This window comes from Spodoptera frugiperda, chromosome 14 (assembly GCF_023101765.2).
Source record: "Spodoptera frugiperda isolate SF20-4 chromosome 14, AGI-APGP_CSIRO_Sfru_2.0, whole genome shotgun sequence".
In the NCBI taxonomy this organism is placed as follows: Eukaryota; Metazoa; Arthropoda; class Insecta; order Lepidoptera; family Noctuidae; genus Spodoptera; species Spodoptera frugiperda.
The window spans coordinates 4,984,521-5,009,343 of NC_064225.1; the positions used below are offsets into that span (position 1 = coordinate 4,984,521).

At 34.3% G+C, this 24,823-nt stretch overlaps 1 protein-coding gene and 1 long non-coding RNA gene across 2 annotated transcripts in view; one reads left to right on the top strand and one right to left on the bottom strand.

Moving 5' to 3' along the window:
* LOC118279398 (paired box pox-neuro protein) overlaps positions 1–24,823 on the bottom strand; it is a 63,639-nt gene that overhangs the window by 20,643 nt on the left and 18,173 nt on the right. Inside the window, exons 2-3 of the mRNA XM_050698431.1 lie at positions 21,686–21,715; positions 5,489–5,709 (exon numbers count right to left, since the gene is read on the bottom strand). Coding sequence (XP_050554388.1) covers positions 5,489–5,709; positions 21,686–21,698 — 234 coding nt within the window. The 5' untranslated portion in view covers positions 21,699–21,715. The remainder of the gene's footprint in view (positions 1–5,488; positions 5,710–21,685; positions 21,716–24,823) is intronic.
* LOC126911401 (uncharacterized) lies at positions 15,639–16,803 on the top strand. Its single transcript, XR_007705950.1, has 2 exons — positions 15,639–15,853; positions 16,491–16,803. It is a non-coding gene; the product is annotated as an uncharacterized LOC126911401 (long non-coding RNA).

Below are 24,823 nucleotides of genomic sequence, written 5' to 3' on the forward strand. Positions count from 1 at the left end.
TGATGATACACCATCATTGGACTGTCACGGATTTTTGATGTTGATGGTCATTTTCCTGTCCCAAAAATTGGAACTAGTTTCCTTAACTGTTCAGCGGCCTCACTTGGCTCACAATACCATTGGATCAAACTTCAACATTAATTTTATTCCACGGTTTTATGATGGATTATCATAATCCGACGATTAGTGGTGTGATGGAGCACAATTAGTATTGATCCCACGGAAAACAGTCGCTCGATTGTAAATCAATAAAATGCTATCCATCACACAAGATCAATAGATGAACAAAATGTATTCAAATGAATTTAGAAAAAAGTTCAACGTGTTTTTCCTCTGCTGTAGAACACGCCTTTAAGATAGTTTTTTTTATTGCGCAGAATATTATACTTTAGGTATTTGTTTAATAAATATGTATAACACTAGATACTACCTAGCGGGTTTATCGGAGCTCTGTTTCGAAAAGCAGGAATAGGAACGGGGTGGTTTTTAGTTAGTAAGAGTCTGACACTCCCTCTCGCCTCGCCAAAGGTGGGAGAAGGAGATGAAGGAGATGATGATGACCTTAAAAAAAGACATGAAATTAATCATGAAAAAAATTAAGTAGCTTTCATTATAATTTTATTTTTTTCCAACTTTTTGAACCATTAAAAATATTGTGTCCTAAGCTAAATTAAATTGACCTTTCATTTTACAAATATTACCTACTTATGGTACGAAAATGGTATGTTATTTTTCCTGTTAACTATGAAGACTTCTTTCTCGAACTTCATAATAATCAAATCGTTAAAGATAAAATTAATCGCAAAATAGGAGCAAAACAATATCCTAAATAATTAGAAAAATAAGGATAAGTTTATTCTTTAGTAAATAATTTAATAGCATCTAAAAAAGTTTGTAAAGGTTCCAAAAAACCAACTTTATTAGACCATTTTCAAATTAGAACATAACCTAAAATCAGTATTAAAACTTCGTATTCGCAAAGACAGATTAGCAACCAACCCTACATTTAACAGTAAAACAATAAACGCTAGAAGCTAGTCTTGAAAGCGATTCATTTGTTTAACATTCAGTGCCCCAACTATTACGTATGATACCTATAACATTCGTGTGGAAAAACAGTTAGCATTAACGAACGCCGGCTCCGCTCGTAACAACTTAAATTTTAATTAAAAATGGAAGCTCAGCGAGCCGGTAAAACTATAGAAATATGCTTCTGTAGTGATCAGCAATTAAGTTAGAAAAAGCGTATCGTAATTTTATAATAGCTCCACGGTTTAATCGAGCATTTATCCCGAGTTTTTCGCTATTCGTAAGTGAAGTAATAACGGTAAATATTTGTTGGAAAAAAATATCTATCGATAAACGATAGCGTGGTTTCCCACACTAGTGATTTGAATTGGTCAAATTATTTAAATTTGTACGATTGTACGTTGGTACTACATATTTTTTTATGCGTTCCACGTTTCTTTTGTTGCGTTACGATTTTAGAAATTTGTTATGATGTTTTGGTATTTAGATAGGCTTTTTTGGACATATGAAGCGTTAAAGGTTTTTGTTATGTTGCCGATTTCGGATGTAAGATGCAAGAAGTGTAATTAATTACAATTTTAAAGAATAACGTAGTCCTTTACATAAGACGTATTCTGTCTTTTCAGGAGAATTAAATGTCCACCTGTAGTCTCTCAGTTCCAAATCGTATCAAAAGACCAAAATAGGACCAAGTTTTTTACCATTATGTGTTGGTAAGTAGAATTACGTAGTTGAACATTATTAAATTGGATACTGTTTCAATGTAAAAAAATATAGACTAGGTATTAAATTTAACTATGATATTTAGAAAGAGCCGTTGTAAAAGGACCAGATACTTTTCTCCACAAAATATATGGAAATTCTTAAAAAAGTACATTTACAAGTAAAAACAATTAATACGAATCCACAACAAGCTAGGCAGGGTCGTAATACTTCAAGGTGCCTCAAACGATATTGTTTTAACCTTTTAAAACCCAAGGCTGGTCAAATTGTCCAATCAAACGATTTTTCACAGAGAAATCTTTACTGTTCATTTATATACGTCTGATTTTGATAGTGTTTAATTGGCTGAGGTTATCGCACTGTTTTAATGGCGCCTATGTCTGTGTGATTTCTGACGTTTGATGATTTGAAAAAAGAATTTCGTTATTTTGTTTTTTATTCTTTGTCGTTTGTGCAATTGAAAATGAGGTTGGTTATTTGGTCCTTTTGTTTATCAACAAAGTCTAATTAAGAAATGTGAATGCGTGAAATGCCAACTTTTTTTTAAGGGGGAAAATCATCCAATGACTTCTCCTGCTTTGGGCGAGGCGAGAGGGAGTGTCAGACTCTTACTGACTAAAAACAACCCCGTTCCTACTCCTGCTTTTCGATCAGGAGCCCCGGTAAACCCGCTAGGTAGTCCGAAGCTCCATCGTGCCAACTCTAAGTTTTCCATTCAATTGATATAAAATGTTTTGTTATGTGTAAACGAAGCACATAAATTAAATTAATCTTTTTATAAAATTAAATTAGTTTCGAAGTTTTGCATTTCGTAATTGATTTTGATTTGGGAAAGATAAAGCGTTGGTATGTATCGTCCCACGCAAATTGTGTGCGGTGGCGACATCAGACCCCAATCCATTACCCGCTTAGTTATTCAAACGCATCTCAGTCACCATTAAGAATCAGATCGTACCGTAGAAAAAACTGCCTATTAGTGAATAATATCAATATTTTCGGTAATAAACTTTCATAATTACCAACAACTTTTTCTCACGTAATTTAAACTTTGAAAAGAGAGAAAGTAAATTGCATTTACAAAATCCAATTAGCTTAAGTCAGGACAATCAATTCCATTCAAATATGATGAGAATTTATAACTCTAGAGCTTTGTATCGCATTTAGAAAGTAACAAATATTGCCAATTTACAATACCATTCGTAATAATATTGATGTAAGTTGCCATTATTTATTCAATCAACATAGAGAACGGCTATATATAACCATAAAATAATTTAAAAAGAAACGCAAAATAATTATCAGGAAAGAAAAAATTAAAAACGTTTTACATAATTCACAATTGGTTCCGATTTTAGAGATGAGATCACTGTCATATCGATGTATCGATGTACCGATTATAATCGGTATACGTAGGTCCGATGAATCGAGTGATACGTGACGTTTGATCACCTTGATTAGTAGTCAATTAAGTGTTCCCATAACCCGTCAATAAAAGTATTCGGTGATTTCGAAGTATTTTGTTGTAATCAATTTTTTGATGTCGGCATCCGTTTGTGGAAGAACAAATGGTTGTTTTATTGGCGTACCGAATTTAGTGAGGTCGGTGTTGAATACGCTTACCGGACTTTGGTGTAGGGTTACGTTCGGCTGATACTAAAACGTTTTATGTTTCCCAACTGTACTTTTGTCTAGGAATTAAGTTTTAGCGTTGAATAGAAAATGAAGTTTATACTTTTTAATTCTGGCTTTTGTGAAGATATTTTTTCTGTGTTGGTAAGAATATATTTTGTTGTAAAAGTTTGAGTTTCTGTTGTCGTCTATTTTACTAGATAATTTGCGTTGGTGTTTTAGTTTATGACTTTTAACATTTTGTCGATAAATAATATTACAATTCTATGCGTTTCCCAGTACAAAAGTAAGTACTTGCTTAAAAATAAACCTTCGCAATAAACATGGTCATATAAAATAAATCAAGTGAATAACCAATCAACATAAAATCGAAATTCCAAAATCAATTTCAACCATTTAAAATTCGATACAGAACCCCGCTTAACCCTACCGATCGCGCGCCGTACGGGCGTGTCGAAAGGCCATCTCAAGAAGCCGAAAGTCGGTGCCGGTTAAAAATTTTATAGTTTATAATTACTGGTGATTGGCGGCGTGACCCGCTCGATTCGCCGGCGATCGACAGACGGACAGACCGACAACACTGTTGATTTACATTTTTTACCCTTTATTTCGACATTTGCTAAGAGTTTTTGGAAGATCTAGGACCTTTTTTTGTGGTTAATTTAATTGTTTGACTCGTTTAAAATGATGTCTGATAAAGAGAATGACAAATAAGATTATGGTATGCAGATCTTCAGTAACTAGGTATAAGGACAACAAGATGGTTTTTTTCAACCGTATTCATAAAAACCCTCCTTTGAGTTTTGAGTCGCAAAGTCGACAAAATTATTTTTCAATCATTTCTTTCCATTTTTTTTTTTTCGTTCATACATGTTCATATTAATTATGAGTGCATTTCTTAAGTTTGTGTTGAAATGGACAACAGTTCAGCATGTGCAAGACTAGGGCAAGTCAAAGTAATAATGCTATGTCATTTATTTTTACAGTTCCCTTTCAGTAAATGATAAAATTTGCATTTTGTACTCTATACCAATTTAATTAAGGCAAAATTCAAAATGAGAGCAAGTAAGATTAATCGCATGTAAAAGTAAAAGGGTATTTAATAAATAATTATCATGTTACGTTCTATAATTACTAGTATAATTTTAACTGAAACTGATTGCTCGGTGCGCACGGCATGCTCATAATTTTCGCCATTAGCAAAAGAGAGTATACCGTAATTAGTGTGATTTATTGATCAACTATAACGTTTATGGAAGGTTTCTTAGATTTTTTTTACGATTTTAGCCACAAATATGATTAAAAATTATTCAATTGACCAATTAATTTCAAATGACAAAGTATCCTAAAAAAATCTTATTATGTATTGATTTTATTTCCGATGATTTCCTTTAGTGATGTTTTACATAGTCCGTATTTTACTCTATCCTATATACATATAAAGCCATGCAAATAAAGCCTTGACGAGAATTCCTACACTAACTACCTAACCTACCTACCTAACCACAACACTACACTACTAAAAATATCGAAACATTGAAAAAAATACATAGGTAAGTTATTCTCAATACCTAATAGTAATTTATTACTTCTTGAATATAATTCTGATTAGATTCACGGCGCCAAAATAAAAATAAATAAATAAGGAAAGATCATTATAATTGCAGTGAAGAGCAAAAGGACCAAAATAAGTTTATATTGACAATAATTGGTCTTTTACGATGTTTCGTGATTAAAGTCACCCTTGATATTAGAGGTTATAAATATTACATTTGTAGTTTGTATATGTTTGTCAGCTACCTGTACGGAAATCTAAAGCTACCGACGGTTTAGATCCATCTTTGATCTAGACTGATTTCAAAGGCTTGATTTTTTAAGGAATATCCGGTAAACGAGCAGACGTATCCCGATAGTAAGTTATCGCCACCGCCCATGAACACTTGAAATACTAATAGCGTTACAAGTGCTAAAGTTGTTGGGGAATCGGGAATTGGGAAGATTGGGTTGATTGAACACGCCAAGTAACATAGAATACGATAATGTTAACATTTACTGCATTTTGAATCCTACCACCTGCCAATAAGCTCCAATTTGAATCAACACTCACCTTAGTCTTACTGCCTCCAATAGACCCTGGCCTTATAGAGCCAGTCTCGTAGAACCTCGTCAGGATCTTGGAGACGCATCCATGTGAGACCAGCAACTGTCTGCTGATGTCACAGGGCCGTACTCCCATGATGGCCAGCTCCACGATTCTCTTCCGAACGACGTCTGGTAGCGGGCGGCCATTTACGAAGACGCCTCCCAATTGGTTGACGCCGGCCTGACCTGTTGGATATACTCTTCTGTTATTTTGTTCTCCTGGTACATGGGATCGGTTTATAACAAACGGTATCTTCGAAAATTAAAAGTAGTTTTGGTTAGGCATAATCAAAGTATGTTTTAATTGCATTTTTGAATCTTCTAAATCGAACTAAAAACTTTTGAGATATTATTATTACCTATATCCTATCGCCTACCTTTACCTATAGGTTTACCCTTATTACATAGAACATACACTAAAGGCCTCACTAACGCATTAGGTTATATTACCTGTCTTATTAGTCGTAAGAATTGAAATAAATAAATAAACTGTACATGCATAATACCTTGTACCAAAGGACCAAGTTCCCAATTAACCTATATAGACAAAAAATCTCACAAGAATCACCTATACCTTTGCAACACCTATTCACAACATCACAACAGACGGAATTTACCGAACTATCCAATACAATGACTCATACTTTACCGTGTAACTTTTTTGGACATCAAGACATCAAAGGAAGCGCCTAATAGTGATTATTGGGCACAACATTTCAGTAGTTGTTCGGATCTAAACGGTTATAATAAGTCGTGAAGCGCGACTAATTGTCCATCGACTGCCACGGTGATGTTCCACGCACGATGGCGGTAATATTGCACGCAACTGATTAGGTATTTGTGCTTGGAGACATTGGTAATGGGGAATTCCGTGTGAACTAATGTTGTTTAAGTGTGGGAGAGCCATGCTTCGGCACGAATGGGCCAGCTCGACCAGAGTGATACCACGGCCTCACAGAAAACCGACGTGAAACAACGCTTGTTTCGTTGTGTGAGTAAGGTTACCGAAGGCCCAATTATCTCCCTTCCCAATTTTCCCAATCCCCGATTCCCAACAACCCTTAAATTCCTAACCCCCAAAAGGCTGGCAACGCAACAACTTAAGACGGGATATTTACCATGTTTATTTTTATGTCTATGAGTTTCCGATATTTCGGCACTGTTGCAAGCGCCATGATAAATAAACATGGTAAATATTCCGTTTAAGTTATAATATAGTGAATATTAATGTTTTTATCTAATTTGATGAATTAATCTGTTGATTGTAACGTAGCCTTAACACCAAATAAATTGCAAATACGTTTAACTGTAAACTAGCTCAGAACTACAAGTGATGCAGTGTTATAAACGGATAACAAATGTATCTGGTTTTACGATAATTCTAAAATAAATACTATATTAAACTACCTTTCTAAACATTGATCAACAACTTAAATAATATTTATTATGACAACAAAACTGCAGTTACGTTTTTTATAGTGGTCCTTATATCCGCATACTTTTTTATACATAGTTTAACTTATATCACTGAATTATATCGATTTCTTAAGTAGTTACTGTTAAATTGTAACTACTCATCATCTCGCCTTAATGGCTTTCAAATCCTATAATCAGCTTTGGTATAAATCGAGTAAGTCTTCATCCAGCCATATAATTACTTAATCTTTCAAAACAGAACCGGTTTTCGCACATAAATTCATACTAAAATGAACTCGAACCATCAAGCCAACCCCTCGCAGTTAATCAGAAATAACATTCACATCTCAATTACAATGGGAGCTACCCTAATTTCGGGACTCCACCTGTCCCAATTCCAGGCTAATATTTATTTGATTGCCAAATTCATATCATCCGGAGCCCAATTACGGTAAAGACATCTTTAAAAAAACTTAGATCTAAAGATATGTCAACGAAATTTATTGTCCGTCGTTAATTTTGTAGAAATGAGGTTCTTGTCTATTTTATTATTAATTAAAAGTCGTATAAAATGGATTAATATTCGTTTAGTAATACGATATTGTTTGTTTTATTACTTTTGATACTGTTTTTATTTTAATCGCTGTACTGTTGTTGCATATTAAAAGGACCGACTGATATTTGTGTTTCTATTTGGTTCGAAATACTAAATTTATTATGCCAAAATGAAATAAATTGTTCTTTTTATTACTAAGATTAAAATATAAGCTTTTGTTTCTATGCCAAGTAGGGAAAATGACATGTGTATTTCACACCCACTGCGTTGTAAGCCGAGTGTCGAGTAAGAGGTCTCAGGATACAGGCAAGGATATTCTTTTTGATAAAATTTTCAGTAAAAGCACGAAGACTTCAATTATATTTAGTGTATGACAATATGGTTACCCTTATGACACAGGATCTATAACATAAGTGGTCTTCCGAGGATTGGAAGGCGTGACGTTACTTTTATTTGTTTTATTAGCATAACCTAGTTTCTAAATAAACATAATGATATAATCTAACCTTGACAACGCTTGCATTAAGGCGTGGCTTGTCATTGTTCCCTAGATGACGTTAGATCTAACCAATGCACAAGTGCATGATAGGGCGAGGTGCTCTTTATTAGTAGATATTTTTACCCATGATTAAATCGATATACCTTTTGATTTTTTTCTGTAGAATGGAGTAATAAATAGTAACGAATATGACTTCCTTACACGTGGCTCACAAAAGTCATCAGCCTAGCTACAAATAAATCATTAGCACCATACTGTCATCAACATCATAAAAACACCGTCACGCCGATTACAGATGATACTAACAAACCAAAAGGACCATTTTTCACACCTCTATCTAATATTTAAAAAAAACAAGATTTATTTCTCAATGGAAACGAATATGGTAATGATTTGATAACTCTCTCTGTTCCAATGATCGTTAGTGTGCCTGACAAGCTAGAGGGTGTAGATTCATTCAGATTTGAGATTAAAGAAAAATATGATGTTTGATGATAGTATTATTTCTAAAGTGTTATGATGAGATGACTGGTTAAAATAATTGGTATCACCCCTAATCATCTCGTGAGTGTTGTATGAGACCAGCAGCATTGCTCTCTGATAAAACTAAACCTTTTGATTTTCGATCTCCAGCCCACCGGCTTAGTATGGAGATAATAACAAATTATTTCATGTCGTGAAGGCTCATAATCTATGAGTGGACTATTTATTACAATGATGACAATAATCCATTAACTAAATTAATGACGAAACCGCAAAAAGTAAGAGTCCCATACACCTCTTTCTATCTCTTTAAAGAACCGAAGAGCAATTTTTTTTTGCTATAAATATGGAAATGAGACTTCACCAGGTGCGGAAACATAAATTACGAACGCGGTGTCCGCTAAACATTTACACATCCTTTTAAGGCATAATCCGATTTATTATAATGAAATGAAATCAAAAACTACTAAAGCTATAAACCAGCCCACAATACTAATACGTCATCAGTACGGAAAATCAATCAATTTAATGTTCCCAAATCAAATTCTAGGCGACTGGACGCAACCTGATTTAAATCCTTGCGCACACAACCGCTACTGGTAACCCAACCCATTATAAAGTAATAAAGCAATCGCCCGCTGCCAAGCAGTTTACAGCGTTAATGCTAATAAAATTAGCGTTCTAATTTGTCTGCTGTAATTTACAGTTTATGACGTTTTTCTTTGAAGAGTAACCGCTCCCGCCTGTACACCATTTCACGGGTGTTGTCGCGTCCACCGCAAGGCACGGATGCAAATTACTTCCCTTGCTTTACGATTCCTCTTTCAGGCCGCATCTCGTAATGATTGTATAGTTTTTCAAGCTAATTTATACTTTATAGGTAACTATTAAAATTTCATTTAGTTTGACAGTAGCAATCACGGTGATCTCCCTTTGTCAATTGGTGTCGATGAGTTCTGCGAAGCCCGTGGTCGTCTGTTGTTGTCCATTGATTGCCTGTTCGTGTATTACATTTTTCTAGGGGACTAGAACAATATCTTAATTAAAATCTAAACTAGGCAACCAATTTCAACAGATTTTGGATTTTGATTCTTGACTCAAACAAAAGTGTTAGATATGCTTTAACACCATTTCTAAAAGATGTCTTTAACCAATAAATTTTTACAATACAAAACCATAAGTCGGTCGTGGTCTTTTGATCCTTTAGCAACCAATAACTTTAGGACCAATCTCGAGCCGCAGATCACTTTCAAAGGGTCCTAAGGTACTTTCCGCCGGAGTCCGAGACGAAAGTCGGGGCAAAAGGACCAAATAAAAACGTGCACTGATAAAATCTCATTTAGCGAAGAGATCGTAAAGGTTTAAAAAGCGCGACTCGCAGTAAAATTGCTAGCTGCCGTGTTACTTGGTTCAGATATAAAAACATTTATGGATCTGTTATGGGATTAGAAATACGGATGCAATTACAATAAGCGTGGTTAAGTATTCTGTATTAGGGATAATGTACTAGTAGTATCGGGTGTTTTTGTAAAAAGCTCCATTAATAGCTATGGTTATAATTTGCTGTGAATGGTGAAAGAGATTTTTTACTTATAACAATAAAATTGTAAGAAGAAAAGGTATTTAGAAATGTTGAACCCACAATCCATGTAATGGTTTTGGCAGAAAATTTATTAAATGTACTCCGGCTCGAAGGGCAGGAGTAGGAGTGGGGTGGTTTTCAGTCAGAGTCTGAAACTCCCTTCCGACTCGCCCAAGGTGGGAGAAGTCCTTGGATGATTTTCCCCCCTAAAAAGACATAATTGACCGAATTAGATATTTAATAGAGACAGGATAACAGCGTTTTTCAATAATTTTGTATTACCACATTATCCTTTTCTAAAATCTTCTCCAAATTCAAAACTTCTTAACCGTTTAAAGAAAAGAGAACAAAAACATTCATTTCATACTGTTAAAACATCATCTGTCTCGCTCGTTTTATAGCTGGCCAGTCCGCAGTGGCCGTGCACGCATGCGCATTCAATCTCACAATACCGGTAGCTTTAATTTCGCGCCAATTCCAACCATGATATTGAGCCCTACAGACGTTGCCAATTCGCGTCAGCACTTAAATATATTCGAAATATATTATTTTGACAGTTTGAAAATAGAAGTTATACGAAGGAGTCATTTGTTCGAGTTTGGTCTTTGAGCGATTAATGTATCTAGCGAAGTTCTATTGAGAATTTTGAATACTAGACAAATAGCTTATTTTGTAGAAAATATTAAGAATTATTATTGGGTTTTGATTTTTTCTTTTAGTTCTAAAACGAAATGTATGTAAAAATGGGAAAAAAGAGGAAATTATCTTTATATGAGCTAGCACTGCTACGCAATTTTTATGACCGTAAAGAGCTTAAGATTAATAATATGGATACTTAAATCTTCTTCAGTGAACATTCCAACACCAATTTGTTTCAAATATTACTAAAACTTTAACTTCACAATACTTCGTCTTAAATAAGTTTTCATTATTGTATTGTGCTCTGAAACTACTGTACCAATTATATTAAAAATCTGTTTTCTATCATTAGGGAGCTTACTTTATTGTTTGGAGCCACAGAAGATATTACTAATTGCCGGGACTCCTACTTGAAGCAGGTATAGAAACGGGGTGGTTTAAGTTAGCAATAGTCTGACACTCCCTCTCGATTCACCCAAGGCGGGAGGAGTCATTGGATGATTAACAAAAAGGCTACTTGTTTCCGAAATTGCTGAGCAACTGGCTGCCGTGCAACGTGTAACGGATTCGATTCCCGCACGGAGCAATTCTTTGTGTTATCGGTCTGGGTGTTATGTGCATGAGAACTTGTATGTTTGCACCTACGACACAGGAGAAAATCGTAGTGTGGGGTAATTTTTTTTAATTACTTTGTTGTATATCAATTTTGGTAGAACCAATTTACGTCAAACCTGATAAATTCTACACGAGTAAAGCCGCAGGTGGTAAGCTAGTGTTAAATAAGTCTTATATTTTGCCATCAAATTTTATGCTCGTCTATGTGAAGTTATTGTGGAATAAAGAACGTATATTATGCACCGCCATATTTTGTAGTAAGTGTGTTCAAGCACTTAGTTTTACACGTCCACTTAGTTATATGATCATATTTTATTGGTCAACAGAGTCGTCCGTCCAGTGAATACAAGCAAGCCTTGCTTTTGTGTTTAATTCGTGGGTGATCCGAGAAAACAATAGTCGAAATTATTGATGAGCTTTTAGTGTTCAAGTGGTTGAAAGCTCTCACCTAGTTCACTTCACTGGTAGACAGACATTTAATAGTCCATTAGGGACTATTAAATTTGACGTTTCAATAGTGCCTAATTAACGATTAATCTATATATTAATACGTGATGCAAAAACTTTGGACCGCTTTTTACGAAAATTGCGCGGACGTAGGAGCATAAAATTTGGTACACTTATAGTTAAGGTTATAGTTTATGTGTAGGAGAAGTGCAAAACGCTAATATTTTTCAAAAATAATGCTTATAAAGTACATTAAATCAATATTTATTGATGAAACATTACACACACATGCATAGTATCTGATCGTATTTGACAAAACGTCAAAATCTATAGACATTGCGATGATATTCTCACGTCTCATATGAAAAGAGTTTTATAAAAGAGTTTGTTTGAGTTTGAGTTACAAAAATTATCCTTGAACGTATGTTAAGTGGTATTGTAAATTAAATCGTATATGGTTGAATTTCGACCACTAGGCGACCACTAGTTACAATAAATGCGACCTTGACTGACGTCAGACCGAGGTATTATTGAAGTTTTAATTCTCGGAATTTCTTGTACACTTAGCGTATAAAAATTATACTCTAATACGTTAATTCCCATATTCCCATATCAATATTTATGTCACATAAGATTAATATGTATTTCACTATATAGTAGTATAACTATATCAGTAAACTTCGACAGTATTATGACTACATTCCTAGTAAGATAGTAAAGAATCATTTTCGTATACCTATGTTACGGTATATAATTATATCCCTAGGGAGATAACTATATTACGGCTTTAACTATACTACTACGACATACAGAAGCAAAAGTGGCGAACAAAATAATAAAAAAAAACAGCAAAGTATTCTTTAATAAATGCGTACAATAAAGCTAATCGCATAAAGTATAACGCCATAAAACTTCATCCTAGCGCAGAAATGACTTTATTTAAAAACGGTACCTATTACTTATGTTATAAAACTTATTTTCCTGTATATGCTGAGATTAGCGTGCATTAGGGCCACTAAAGACGAGTGACAATAAAACTTGATATAGTTATTATGTGCAGTCTTTACGGTCGATGGTGGAGTCTGGCTGCTTTATGCTACTTGAATAGGCCAGCTCGACCAAGGAACTACCACCTTTTCACGGGATACTAGCTTGGGATATGATGAAATAATGTTACTACATATCGTTAGGTAAGTGAAAGGTTTGGATGTCCAATCCACTGTTTTATTGTGCCATGATTTTTGGGCAGTTGTCTTTCCATGGAGTTTCTTTTTCGTTCTACTCCATACGAAGCTACACTTTGGAACTATACCTAATGCGCTCTAACAAGGTGCGGCTGACAGATGCCAGTATGACGTTGACGTCTCTCTTTAGGGATGGACATTAGAAAAATCTTTTTTTATCTATCGATACTCGCAGCATACATTTAATTCTCTTGAATTTTTTTATTAAATGTGTGTGTTATTTAGTTGTGCAGTCTAACTACGTGTATATACTTGTCAAAATAAATAGGATTTTAATATAAAAATACATGAGGTGTTTCAGAGTTTCAGTTTTACAGAACCGTGAAGAAAACAAGGATATATTAGTTTGTATATGTTGGAATAGTACCACCACGCATTATCAATGGCGCCGGAAATGTCTAGAAAAATGCCTACTACATATTTCTGCTCAGATAATGTCACTGTCTGGTTTGGGCAGAGAGAGCCGCGTCTACAGTGGATTTACCCACATAATTAAAGGTTTTTTAAGAATGATAATTGAACGACGCACGATTTTCGTTTTTTATTCTAAAAAAACATCGACTACCTATCCATCGTAGCCGTACATCCCATCACTAAACACGACTATGGCTTTACGTTATACGCATAACACTTTACTTTATTTTTCATTTCATTAGATTTTAATTGAATACTAGAACATTCCGGTTGGTTTTAATTTAATTAACTACGCATCCGAATGATTTAACATAATACGAATGTGATACAGCTAAAATATTAAGGCATAATTTTTAAATCGCAGCAAATAGTCAAGAGTGATACGAAACGTTACTGAATCTGTCAGCCGCACCTTGTTAGAGCGCATTAGGTATAGCACCTAACTTCACTGACAGATAGACTGACAGACAATTCAGTTTGACGTTTCAAAAGTGCCTAATCAAGGATTAATTATCATTTGTATTATACTTAAGTCCTATGTAATAGAGGGTGAGCCTATTGCCATATACTGGGCCCAATTCCAGACTCCGTGCTACTACTAAGAAATTTTCGTAAAGCCAAAAAAATAACCAGTAATACTTTGCCCGTGCTACTACTGAGAAGAATTACTTCTTCTTTACCAAACAATAAAGAATTACTTCTGAAAATAAAGCAGAAAGTAGTAAGAACGGATTGGATACTCAGACGGGATCGAAGCTAGTGTAATGTAAATTCGTGGAACACATTTATTTTAGAGATGCGTACGAGTATTGCACGCGTCGATCGCTATAACGTTAATATGCTTCCAGTTTTACAATCAGTCGGTTGTTAAAGTTCGCTTTTTTTTAGGGTTCCGCAACTCTGGAGGTAAGAACGGGATGTACGACTGTAGGAGTCTTGTCGAAGTTCGCATGCTTAGCTATATTGGAAACTGAAATCAAATGGTGAACGTACTGCTCCGTGATTCCCGAATTGAGCAAAGTATGTATTGAGTGTTTTTTATGGAATAGTGGCCAAACGAGCAGACGGATCACCTTATGATGGTAAGCGAATTGACGAGTCAGAGGTTTTGTTTTCGAATTTAAAAATTTTGTTCGGTACGCTCAGTATTATGGGCTCACCCCAGATTAATGGAATTCATAACTTAACTAGTAAAGAATGTCACATTGTAAATTTACCTAGTACCTACTATACATGTAATTAGGGTTAAAAAGGAGTTACGTTATGTTATAAATGATATATTTTTTATGTTACTTGGTACAATTTTTTCTACAAGTAAAGTACTCTCGACAATCGGGCCCAACTCGCACTTACCCAGATCCAATACTTTTTCTTATTTCTCGTTTCCCGTACAGCCAGTATATCGCGCAAGTTATGGCGGGTTTTACAACATGTGACTGATTTTACAACACCGCCGATTGCACCGGCATTAGGGCACAGGAGCAATGGTTCTGTTGCATACTTCTGATGGTCCTTTAGGTGTCAGGACGACCCTAAATATAACCTCTTTACTACTATTACTTTGTAAGGATTTGTTGGTACTGTGGTCAGTGTTCGATATTCAATTTTGTGAAATTGATATTGGTTTACGGTTTTGGTGTCTGCATAATGAGAAGATGGAATGGTTGATGAATTAGTTTTAAGTAATTAAAATCCAGGTTTTTTTATAAATTTGATGGATCGACGTTTGACTGCTATCTCGCCTGGTGCTAATTTACTTTTAGGTGTCAAATAGTGTTCAAGGTATCATATTAATAAGTTGAGTGGTAATCAGTAAGTGGTAACACTTAAATTCCCATTACATATGAGTAGTCTGGAACTGATCTAAGTCTTTGGTAATTGAATCGCCTTATTTAACCAAATCTCTATCTCAAGAACTTCATATAAAATAACACAACTTTTTAAACGTAATCTAACGGGACACGATAAACAGACTTTTAAGCTAAATTCTGATTTACCAACAAAAATAAAAATGTCAAATCTTTAATAAAACAAATTAATAAAAATAATTGTTGTGTTTATAAAGTACATAAAAGCATAATGAAGTACATAAAAAACTGAATTAAAAATTACTTCAAATATAAATAACCGGGGCGAACAAACAAGAACGAACTAAATTAGTAACTAAACCATACTCTTTGGTGACAATAAAAAAACAATTAAAACCTCTTTTTAAAAAAAAGAAAATAAAACCGAATGACATTTTTGACAATGACAGTTGTAAAATGAAAGCAATTTGTCAGATTTTGTGATTTTCTTAAAGTCGTGTGTGTTTTCGAGTGATTTTATGTAATGAATGGATCGGTGTCGTTGTCCCGAATATGCTGCTGCTGTTAAAAAACTGAGGTTCTACACCCCTGGTACTTTTAGGCCAGATATAATTGATAACTATGACAGTAAGTCTTCATTAAAACCAATATCATCGCATATGAAGTAGAATTACATAATTACTTGTCTCATTACGTATAGCGACTAGGGTTTTAAACAGTAGAGGGCGAATCCGATTCTAAAATTTACGATATGACTGAGAATTACAAATAATGATATCTGTAGACTGATCTTAATTTTGTCAACAAACTTGTCCTTAAGAAGGCTTAGAAAGTTGGTTAAGTTGTAATATCCTTACACATTTGCCACTAAGGCTACCCACTGACCATTTCTTTAACTTTACATCACACAACAGCTTACAAGTGGCCACAGCTGACCAAAGGCTACTTCTCACATGGATAATGTTTGAGCACTAATCACCACGCTTGCTTAATACGGGTTGGCGATTTTAAAACTTATAATTACAAATTTTAAAGTCCAGGTTTCCTCCCGAGGTTTTCCTTCACAGTTTATCAGTGGTGTCTATAATCTTAGAAAGTACATATATAACTCGCAAAAGTCACATTGGTACTAGCCGTTGGTAGGTGTCCAAGCCTTACATGCATGAGAAGCGGGCGTCTTATACCTACAATATACATACCTCCGGACTACTACGAAATAATAGTCATCCATAGCATTAATATATCTGTCTATATGAATTTGCAGGAGGTGACTACGATGTGGTTTGGATTCGTAAGCCAGTAACCTACGGTGATGCCACCATGTATAAACCACAAGCCTACAAGAAACGAGCAGACGGACTGACACAAGAAGAAATTTTAAAGATTCGCAATAAGAAATTAGAACATATGTGGTGTCCCTATATGTTGTCGAAAAAGAAGTAAAAGGCAAAATGTAACAAATTTTCTATCTGTTTAGGTTTAAATTTCACTGGCGAAATTTGTGAGATATACGACTTTTTGAGAATTATCAATTTACTTTAAATCTTTTGTGAAGTAAACTGTTTTATTTAATTGAAGATTGTTGTCATTTAAAATTATTTTAATACCTTTTCGGTTCACTTGTAATTTGGATTTTTCAAGATTTAAAAGACCTGTGCCCTTAGAATGAGTTTGCCTTACATTTAAAATAATCCAAACGAGAACGCTTCTGGCGCTCTGATTTGTTGGTTTATTCGAGTCGGCCAATCAGAGCGTCGAACGTCGTTTCGATCAATTTAAACGTTAAGCAAACTTATACTAATGGTACTGCTCCCAGACAAAATATTATACGATAAAGCTCTACCCCAATTTCAATATTCTGCTTTGTTGGTGTAACTCTACATAATTTCGTCGAAATATAATATAAATTTAGCATTTTTGCATTTAAAACATCATAATCTTTTACGTTAATCCACACAAGCAAAACGCACACCTGTGTGTCCAATTTATATTCAACAGTGATTTGCTTCTAATTACGAATTCTCAACGTATTTGTGCGCACACAAAACATAGGAACCGTTAATAAGTCGATAAATATCTTTATGAGCATTCAAATACAAGTTTCTTCAGTAATTAATGAACAATAATAAAAGGAAATAAAGTTTACGATATAAAATTGTAACATAGTTGTAAACATCGAACTAGAAAATCGGATCTGATGTTTAGATGCATTTGATATAGACCGGGTTGTCGAAAATTGTGGTCGACTTAGTGTGGATGTGGTCTGTGGCGCCATGGTTACATTAAAATTGATTACGTTTTGTAATTGATTCAATGTATCGGCTTTTATTGGTCCATTTGAAATGTAAGGAAGGTAGCGCAGGTATAAGGGAGGTCTATGTTTAGTGAATTTCGTATCACTGATATGTCAGATGGGTGTTTGGAGTGGTGGATGGATGCTACGAAGATATAATAGCTAAGCTGTGTGACTGAGGCTGTGAACTGTCACAAAATAGCAAGTGAGAGTAAGATGCGCAGGTCGAGTATTCGATGTATTTAGGGAGCCATCCATAACACACATCCATTCCTTATAAAAAATACGTCAAATTATCTGTTAATAAAATTAGTTTGAAACAGAGCAAACATTTTGAAACTCATTGTATATCTTAAAATAATGAAAATAATTTACTCGAAAAATAAAAGTTGATGCAACATTATGCAATAAATAATGACAATAAACATTGAACTTTTGAGACAAATAAATAATATTTTAATACATAATTATGTGCATCGAATATTGATAGACGGAAACCTACCACAACCTCGAAATCTTGATTGATGGAGAAGTTGCATCAAAATGATAAATATTATTAGTGCAGGAAGCCTTTTAATAAATGAATAATAATTAATAATAAGTCACATACTGATTGAAGTCACCGAAATAATATAATTTATATGTAAATAATATTATATGGAAATAGCAGTTTTTATGGCATTTGAAATGTATTTAGTTTCGCCAACCGTTGCTTGATACTTATTCAACCTGGGAGGTTTACAACACTTTAGTCAATTTGTTGTTAAGCTTCAAAGTACTGAGTAAATACGGCTTAGCACAATAATAGTTTGCGAAGATAGTTTTTAAACAGTAAAATGTATGTTTTATAGTTTGTCCGTTGATATTGTAATGAGGGATATTATCGAAGGACATAAGGAAACATTAATGTTATGGATTAACTCCTTTTGTCGGGTGGTTTTTATTTCTGTAGCAAAAATTAATTGTTCTAAATTAAAAGTCTATCTTACTTAAACTATTCTTTAGTAACGATTTTATTCCGAAAACAATTGCTAATGACTGGGTTAAGTAATCATTAAATGACTCTTGAGTACGGCGGTATAAAACGCATTTTTTTCAAATCCACCAATAATTTTTAATTTACTGATTAACCTTAAGCTATTTTTATTCATTTAATTTAGAAGAAAAGCCGCAACAATTATTAGCTCAATTAGTTTAAAACGGATGTGTAACTTCTACGGCTATAGGGAACAAAATAACGAGAATATAACACCACAGCATCTTAACCGATTACAATCCATTCACACCTATTTCTTAAACTTTTTTGTATAAGCAGAATTAGGCGCGTATTTAAGCGATAATTATCACCTAAAAAATAATAAGCCACATCCACACTACACTAACAGATGATGGGCCGTCGTATCCCGTCGCCCGCCCGTACCCGCTCAATAAGTTAATTTGGCGTCAAACCGACGCTTGAGTTGTCGCGTTTAAATACCGTTTACAAAGCTCTCGGCCGATCACATCACGTGATAACGTGTAGGTGTTGTCTAATGTTCGATTTAGATATTATAATCAGTTTTATTATGATGTGTGAGTCGATAGTGTGGCGGTATCTTCAGATTTTCTGCTTTGTTTCTTTTGGTTAGGTTAGGTTTGTGCTGTGTTAGTATTGCATGCGTGATCTTATTATGAGATATTTTGTTATTTTTACTGTATATTATAAAGTCTTTTATTTCTCCAAATTAAGAAAATCAGTGCACGAAGAAAAATGTCTCTATCATTTATGGAGAAATAAAAAATCTGGACAATAAAAATAGACACTATTAATTTCAGACAATGCAACGTGCGACCTTTGAACCCCGAAGGGGTAGGCAGAGGAGGACATTACGGCACTTAATGTCCCTATAAGTATACAATATACACCCACTTTTCACCATTTGTGTTATAACTATAGGTAATTCCCATTTAATAGGGGGTGAGCCTATTGCCATATACTGAGCACAATTTCAGACTGAGAAATTTTCGAAACACCGAAAAAAAGCCCAGTAATACTTTGCCCGACCCAGAAATCCAACCCAAAACCTCTTGTCCAGAAGTCGCACTTGCGACCACTCGTCAAACGAGGCAGTCAATTTCAGATAATCTCTAACCTATAATAAAAACCGAATTCAATTCAATACTACATTGTCCTCATCAGTCGAGTTTAATAGCAACAGCAACAATAAAACCCAACAGTTACATTCAAACCGATTCATTACAATAATATTTCCCCAAAAGAAATAAAAACCGACGACAAATTTCTGTTTTTCCTAACTGTAACACCGACTATAGGTAATTAACACGAAATTATCACGCATAAACTCGCCCGCGATCAAACCGTTACAATTTAAAACGTATTTCCGTCAAATCTCCATGTTTTCGACACAACCTCAATAACTAACCAACAATATAGCAAGCTTAATTAGACGTCCAACAATTTATTCTTCTTGCTTAAGATTTTATATTCAAATAAGAGTAAAAAAAAAAATCCGGAAACATCGTGTGTGTTCCAAAAAAAACGAAAGAATATATCTCTAAATATGCCCTGATATCATCACTTTAAACAGAAATTATTGCTGTTCATGAGATATGTATCATGAAAATGATATTTTATTGCTAATAACAATCAAGTCTACTATATTTTATAGTTCTTATCACCATTGCAATAGAGTTCAAAATGTCCAATAGATTTTCGTTTGACAATCTGAGCGGTCAACTCGGTGTGAGCAGATGTTTAATAAGAAACTAATGTGACTGGGTCCATGTATAATGTATTAGAATCGAGTGAGTGTTGATGCGGGTGGGCCGTCTCGATACGCATCCGATTTTATCTCGATACGAGATTTGGACTCGATTGGCTTAATTACCGTTAATGGTCGTGGACGGTAGTAAGGTACCAGGGTTCATATGTTTTGTGTTAAGGCGGGACGTTTGTGTGTTAGGAATCGGTGTGTTTGAAGTAAAGTAGGTATGGGATACTGTTGGTGATTTGTAGTTGCTTTTAGACAAGGTTTTTAAGACATAGGTCTGGACAGGTGATCCTATTCAAAATTTTAATCTTTTTTTCATTATCATTTATACCAAACTCCTCGTTAAATCTACCTATAGCAACATGATGCATATCAGACAAACAAAACAAATCATTACAATTTTAGCACCTCTACAATTTTACTCAAATAATATAATAAAAAAATATTTTATCTAAAAGTACAAAGTTATTTTTTATTATTGTTTTGTATTAACAATACTTAGGTAAGGTAGGACAACTTATTCTATACACAAGATATATAACATACTATCTGTACATTCTTCATCTATTCCCCCATTTTCAAAACAGGACATTATCCCCACAACACCAAAACCATACAACACCTACCAAAAAAGGAGTTCTTTGAAACGCTTATGATTTCGATGCGTGAGGTAAATTCCTGGTCAAGCGATAAGCCAAGCTTCTTTTCGGTTTCTTTAATGTTAAATGTTGAGTTTAATTAAGATCTGAGCATTCACGTATCTGTATCGTCATTAGCTACCAGTTACTCGATCTTAACTTTGATATATGTATCTACTTAGCGTTCGGTACTTGGGTTTCGGTGATAACGTGCAAGATTGAGTTGAAGCGAATTTCTGATTTTTGCTACGTGTGGGTTCTTTGCCGTACCTTTTATGTAGAGAAGGACCATGGTCCAGTTGTACACTGTTCTAGTTTACAGGCTGTTGATGATGATGATATTTTTGTTAATGTTTTAGTACTTAAGCTGAAAACGTCAATCTAGACCTGGAGGCGGAATGGATGAGGTTCGACGTTAAATTTCAAAATAGGTAAATAATATTTTGTTCTTGGTCCTTAGATCCGCAGTGAAGAATTTTGGTTGCCAAAGGACCAGATTATATTTGGTTTTCACTAAAGGACCAAATTCCGGTCCTTCGATCCGGAATCGTTAGTTAAGAAGCGTGAAAAGCGGCTGGTAGCCAAATTAAATTGAATTAACGGTTATATCTCCCTAAAAAAAGATCTAAACTAGGTGCCAAACAAACAACTACTAATTATAACAAAACTTAAGAAATTGTACAAAATATTTGACATGAGCAAAGTCTCTCTCAAAGCCAAATATAGACATTAACAAAAGAAAAACCAATTATTTTACCTGTGTGTGGCATTCTGGCACGGGAGTATTCTGGAAGGAAAAACACAAAGCGATTAATGTATGTACATGATGATATAGGTAATTAATTAGTTTTGTAGTATAAGAAGGAATGAAAAAATTGACAGAATGTGTCAGCTGTCGGGAGCTCACGGTTGAATGTCGCGCGGGGCTCTTGAATGCCGTTTGCTTTTGCATTGGGTGTTTTTTTTTTCTTTAGAACTTGATTTTTTGTGGATAATTAGGTGTTGGTGTTAAAGGTTCTAGTTATAGAAGGGATAATACTAGTCTTACTTAGCTTATTTTGCCCTATATAAGGTGTGACAACAGTTATTAAAGCAATGCGTTGACAACCAGTTTGCTGCACTTGTCTATATACCAGTGACCTATTCTCATATTTAACAGTTTGATAATAAAGTATGAGATTTTTCTAATCTGTAGAAGTCGTCTTTAAAAGTATCCTTAGAGAACTTGACAGTACCTATTATAAGTATTATTTTTATAATTCATGATAATCGATTTAAAAAGTTCATCGCAATAATCAATTTCAAGAACTCGGTTAAGGAAATTCTTCAAGAAAATTTGCTTCCTAAAATTTCATGGTCGGTTCCACTAAAAAAGTAATTAATTTTAATGAATAAATTTTTATGAGCATTATTAATGTAAAAATATTTTATGGATATTTTCCGCGGTCACACAACGCAACGTAGTAACCTTGTACTGTTTAATACATTATCCCTTTTACGATTAAATTCCATTCAAATATAAAAATCTACAATCAGAGAACATTTGAAACACAAGTAACGCACAACTCATAAAACCTTAAAACAACAAGAAAATATGTTTTTTAAAAATCACGATTTTATTACTTGAAAAAAAAAAGAACGTCGCTCAAAATTTATACGCACAAAACAGTGTTATTACTTCTTGCCCCTAATCGTAGTTATCTCGCTATTTAATCGCCCGCGACTTGAAATTATAAGCCGGTGTGACATCTTTATCGGCGTTCTCGCGATAACCGTACCAGAATAATGACGTGACTATTGGACGTGCCCTGGGCACCACGGAAGGGGTAGTACATACCTTTAGACTAGGAATACACGATAAAAAAAAGTGAAGGACTACATGAAGATATGCAAAGATAATGTCAGGATTTTTTATAAGCTTGGCTAAAGTTCTAATTCAATAAACAATCTTAACATCAATCACACAGGATCTGATTAGCTTTGCCGATAAATATAATATTTGCATTGTATCAATCGAACTTTAAGAAAACATTATTTATGATGCAGAAAACTGCATGTAATAATGCGTTACCAACCAGATGAAATACCAATATTTAATCACGTATTTGATGGAACAAAGTCATTGTACCAATAACCTATAAAACATAAAAACAAAATCCCTAAAAAAACAGCAAAGTCATCGTCACTGAAAACAAAACATTAAGAACACAGGTTTGGTACGGCGTGACGTCACAAAACCACGCCACGCTTATGATTACAACCGCCCATTGCCTACGATAACGCCCTTAAATCATAATTTATTCAAATTAAAAATACTTATCAGAGTGTGATGCGGTACTAAATCAAGAATTAAGTGAGTGGGTGCGTGTTACGCGAAAAATCGATACTATCAATATAAGCGATCACCGTGAACATTCAAAAAGAATTACTTACAATAAGACGGTGGACTCGAGGTGGACGCACGCGAATATCAATTTATCATGTACCGAAAATGTTATACAAGCTACGAGATATTGTGCGTTTGATGGGCAGAGAACTGAAATAGATATTTGCACTGGATAAACATTCTCAAAAAGTCTATAGCTATTACTGAGATTCACCATGGTTTCTGTATCTGGTCCTTCGAGTCGAAAATGCGCCCATCAGGTTGTAGTTTTAATCAGATTTGACAGTCAAGTATATTGATATCGACAAAAGAATTTGCATCTCATAATTATTATTCCATTTAACGATTTTATATCAAAATCATATCATTTTAACATTTTAGCTAATGATGTAATTTTTTAGTTATCTAAGACACTAATTACATAATCGTAGCGATACCTTAACACCATAAGTTGACACAAACAGCTAATCTCGTTCACATTGACAAGCCACTTACACTAGTGTTGAAATGACAGATTACGTGTAAAAGTTATAGACTACGCTACAGGGTGGCCTAATAAAACTTCTTTAGAACCAGAACTATTAATTACGGAGCAATTGATAAGCATTTCCTCTAATTGAGATACAATGCAACACCATAAAGATTGCTAGTTATCTTAGATTTACTTACTGGTATGCGTTTGCTTATGCAAGGCGTAAAGGATCGGCCATGTTGCGTATTGTGACCTAGTAATGGAAAGGCGAGGAGAATCGTGAATATTTTCTGTGCGAATCTGGTGTTAGTTTAAAGTAGCTTTAAGGAAAATACACGGTGTGCTTTTTACCCCCGAAGGGGTAGGCAGAGGTGCACATTATGACACGTAATGCCACTGTACAATATACACCCAATTTTCACCGTTTGTGTTATAAGTCCCATGTAATAGGTGGTGAGCCTATTGCCATTAATTACCGGGTACAAGGAAATGTAAAATTTTTGAAAAACCGAATAAAATCTAGCCAGGTTTGGAAAATAAGATTTACTAATTCATCAATTGTTGGTTTTCATGCAACCAATATTGAATCGAGTGGTTATGGCAAGATTACTAGACATAAGTATAAGGATAGACTATATAAAAGCTAGAACTTTCCGTTTTCAAATACACAAAAATAATTATTGATTCATCCTTTAGTAATAAAATCCAAAACAATAAACCAATTCATTCGCAAAACAAAAAAAATTAAATACGATCTTAAATATTTTAGCTTCTCCAATTTCAAATACCATTTCACATACAAACTAAACAAGCTTCTCGCATCAAAACAAAAGAAAAATGACGTACAAAAGAAAAGTGCAACGCGTATCGAAGGGATTTAGTAATTTATTATGAATTTAGAGCTAAACAGTACCGCCACGGTTAATGCGGCCACCGATCTGATAGTGTCCACTGTACCTACTGTTTTGCATAACAACATTGTTTAGTGATGTGCTTTTAATGTATCGATGTTTGTTGCAAAAGCGGATTGAAAAGGG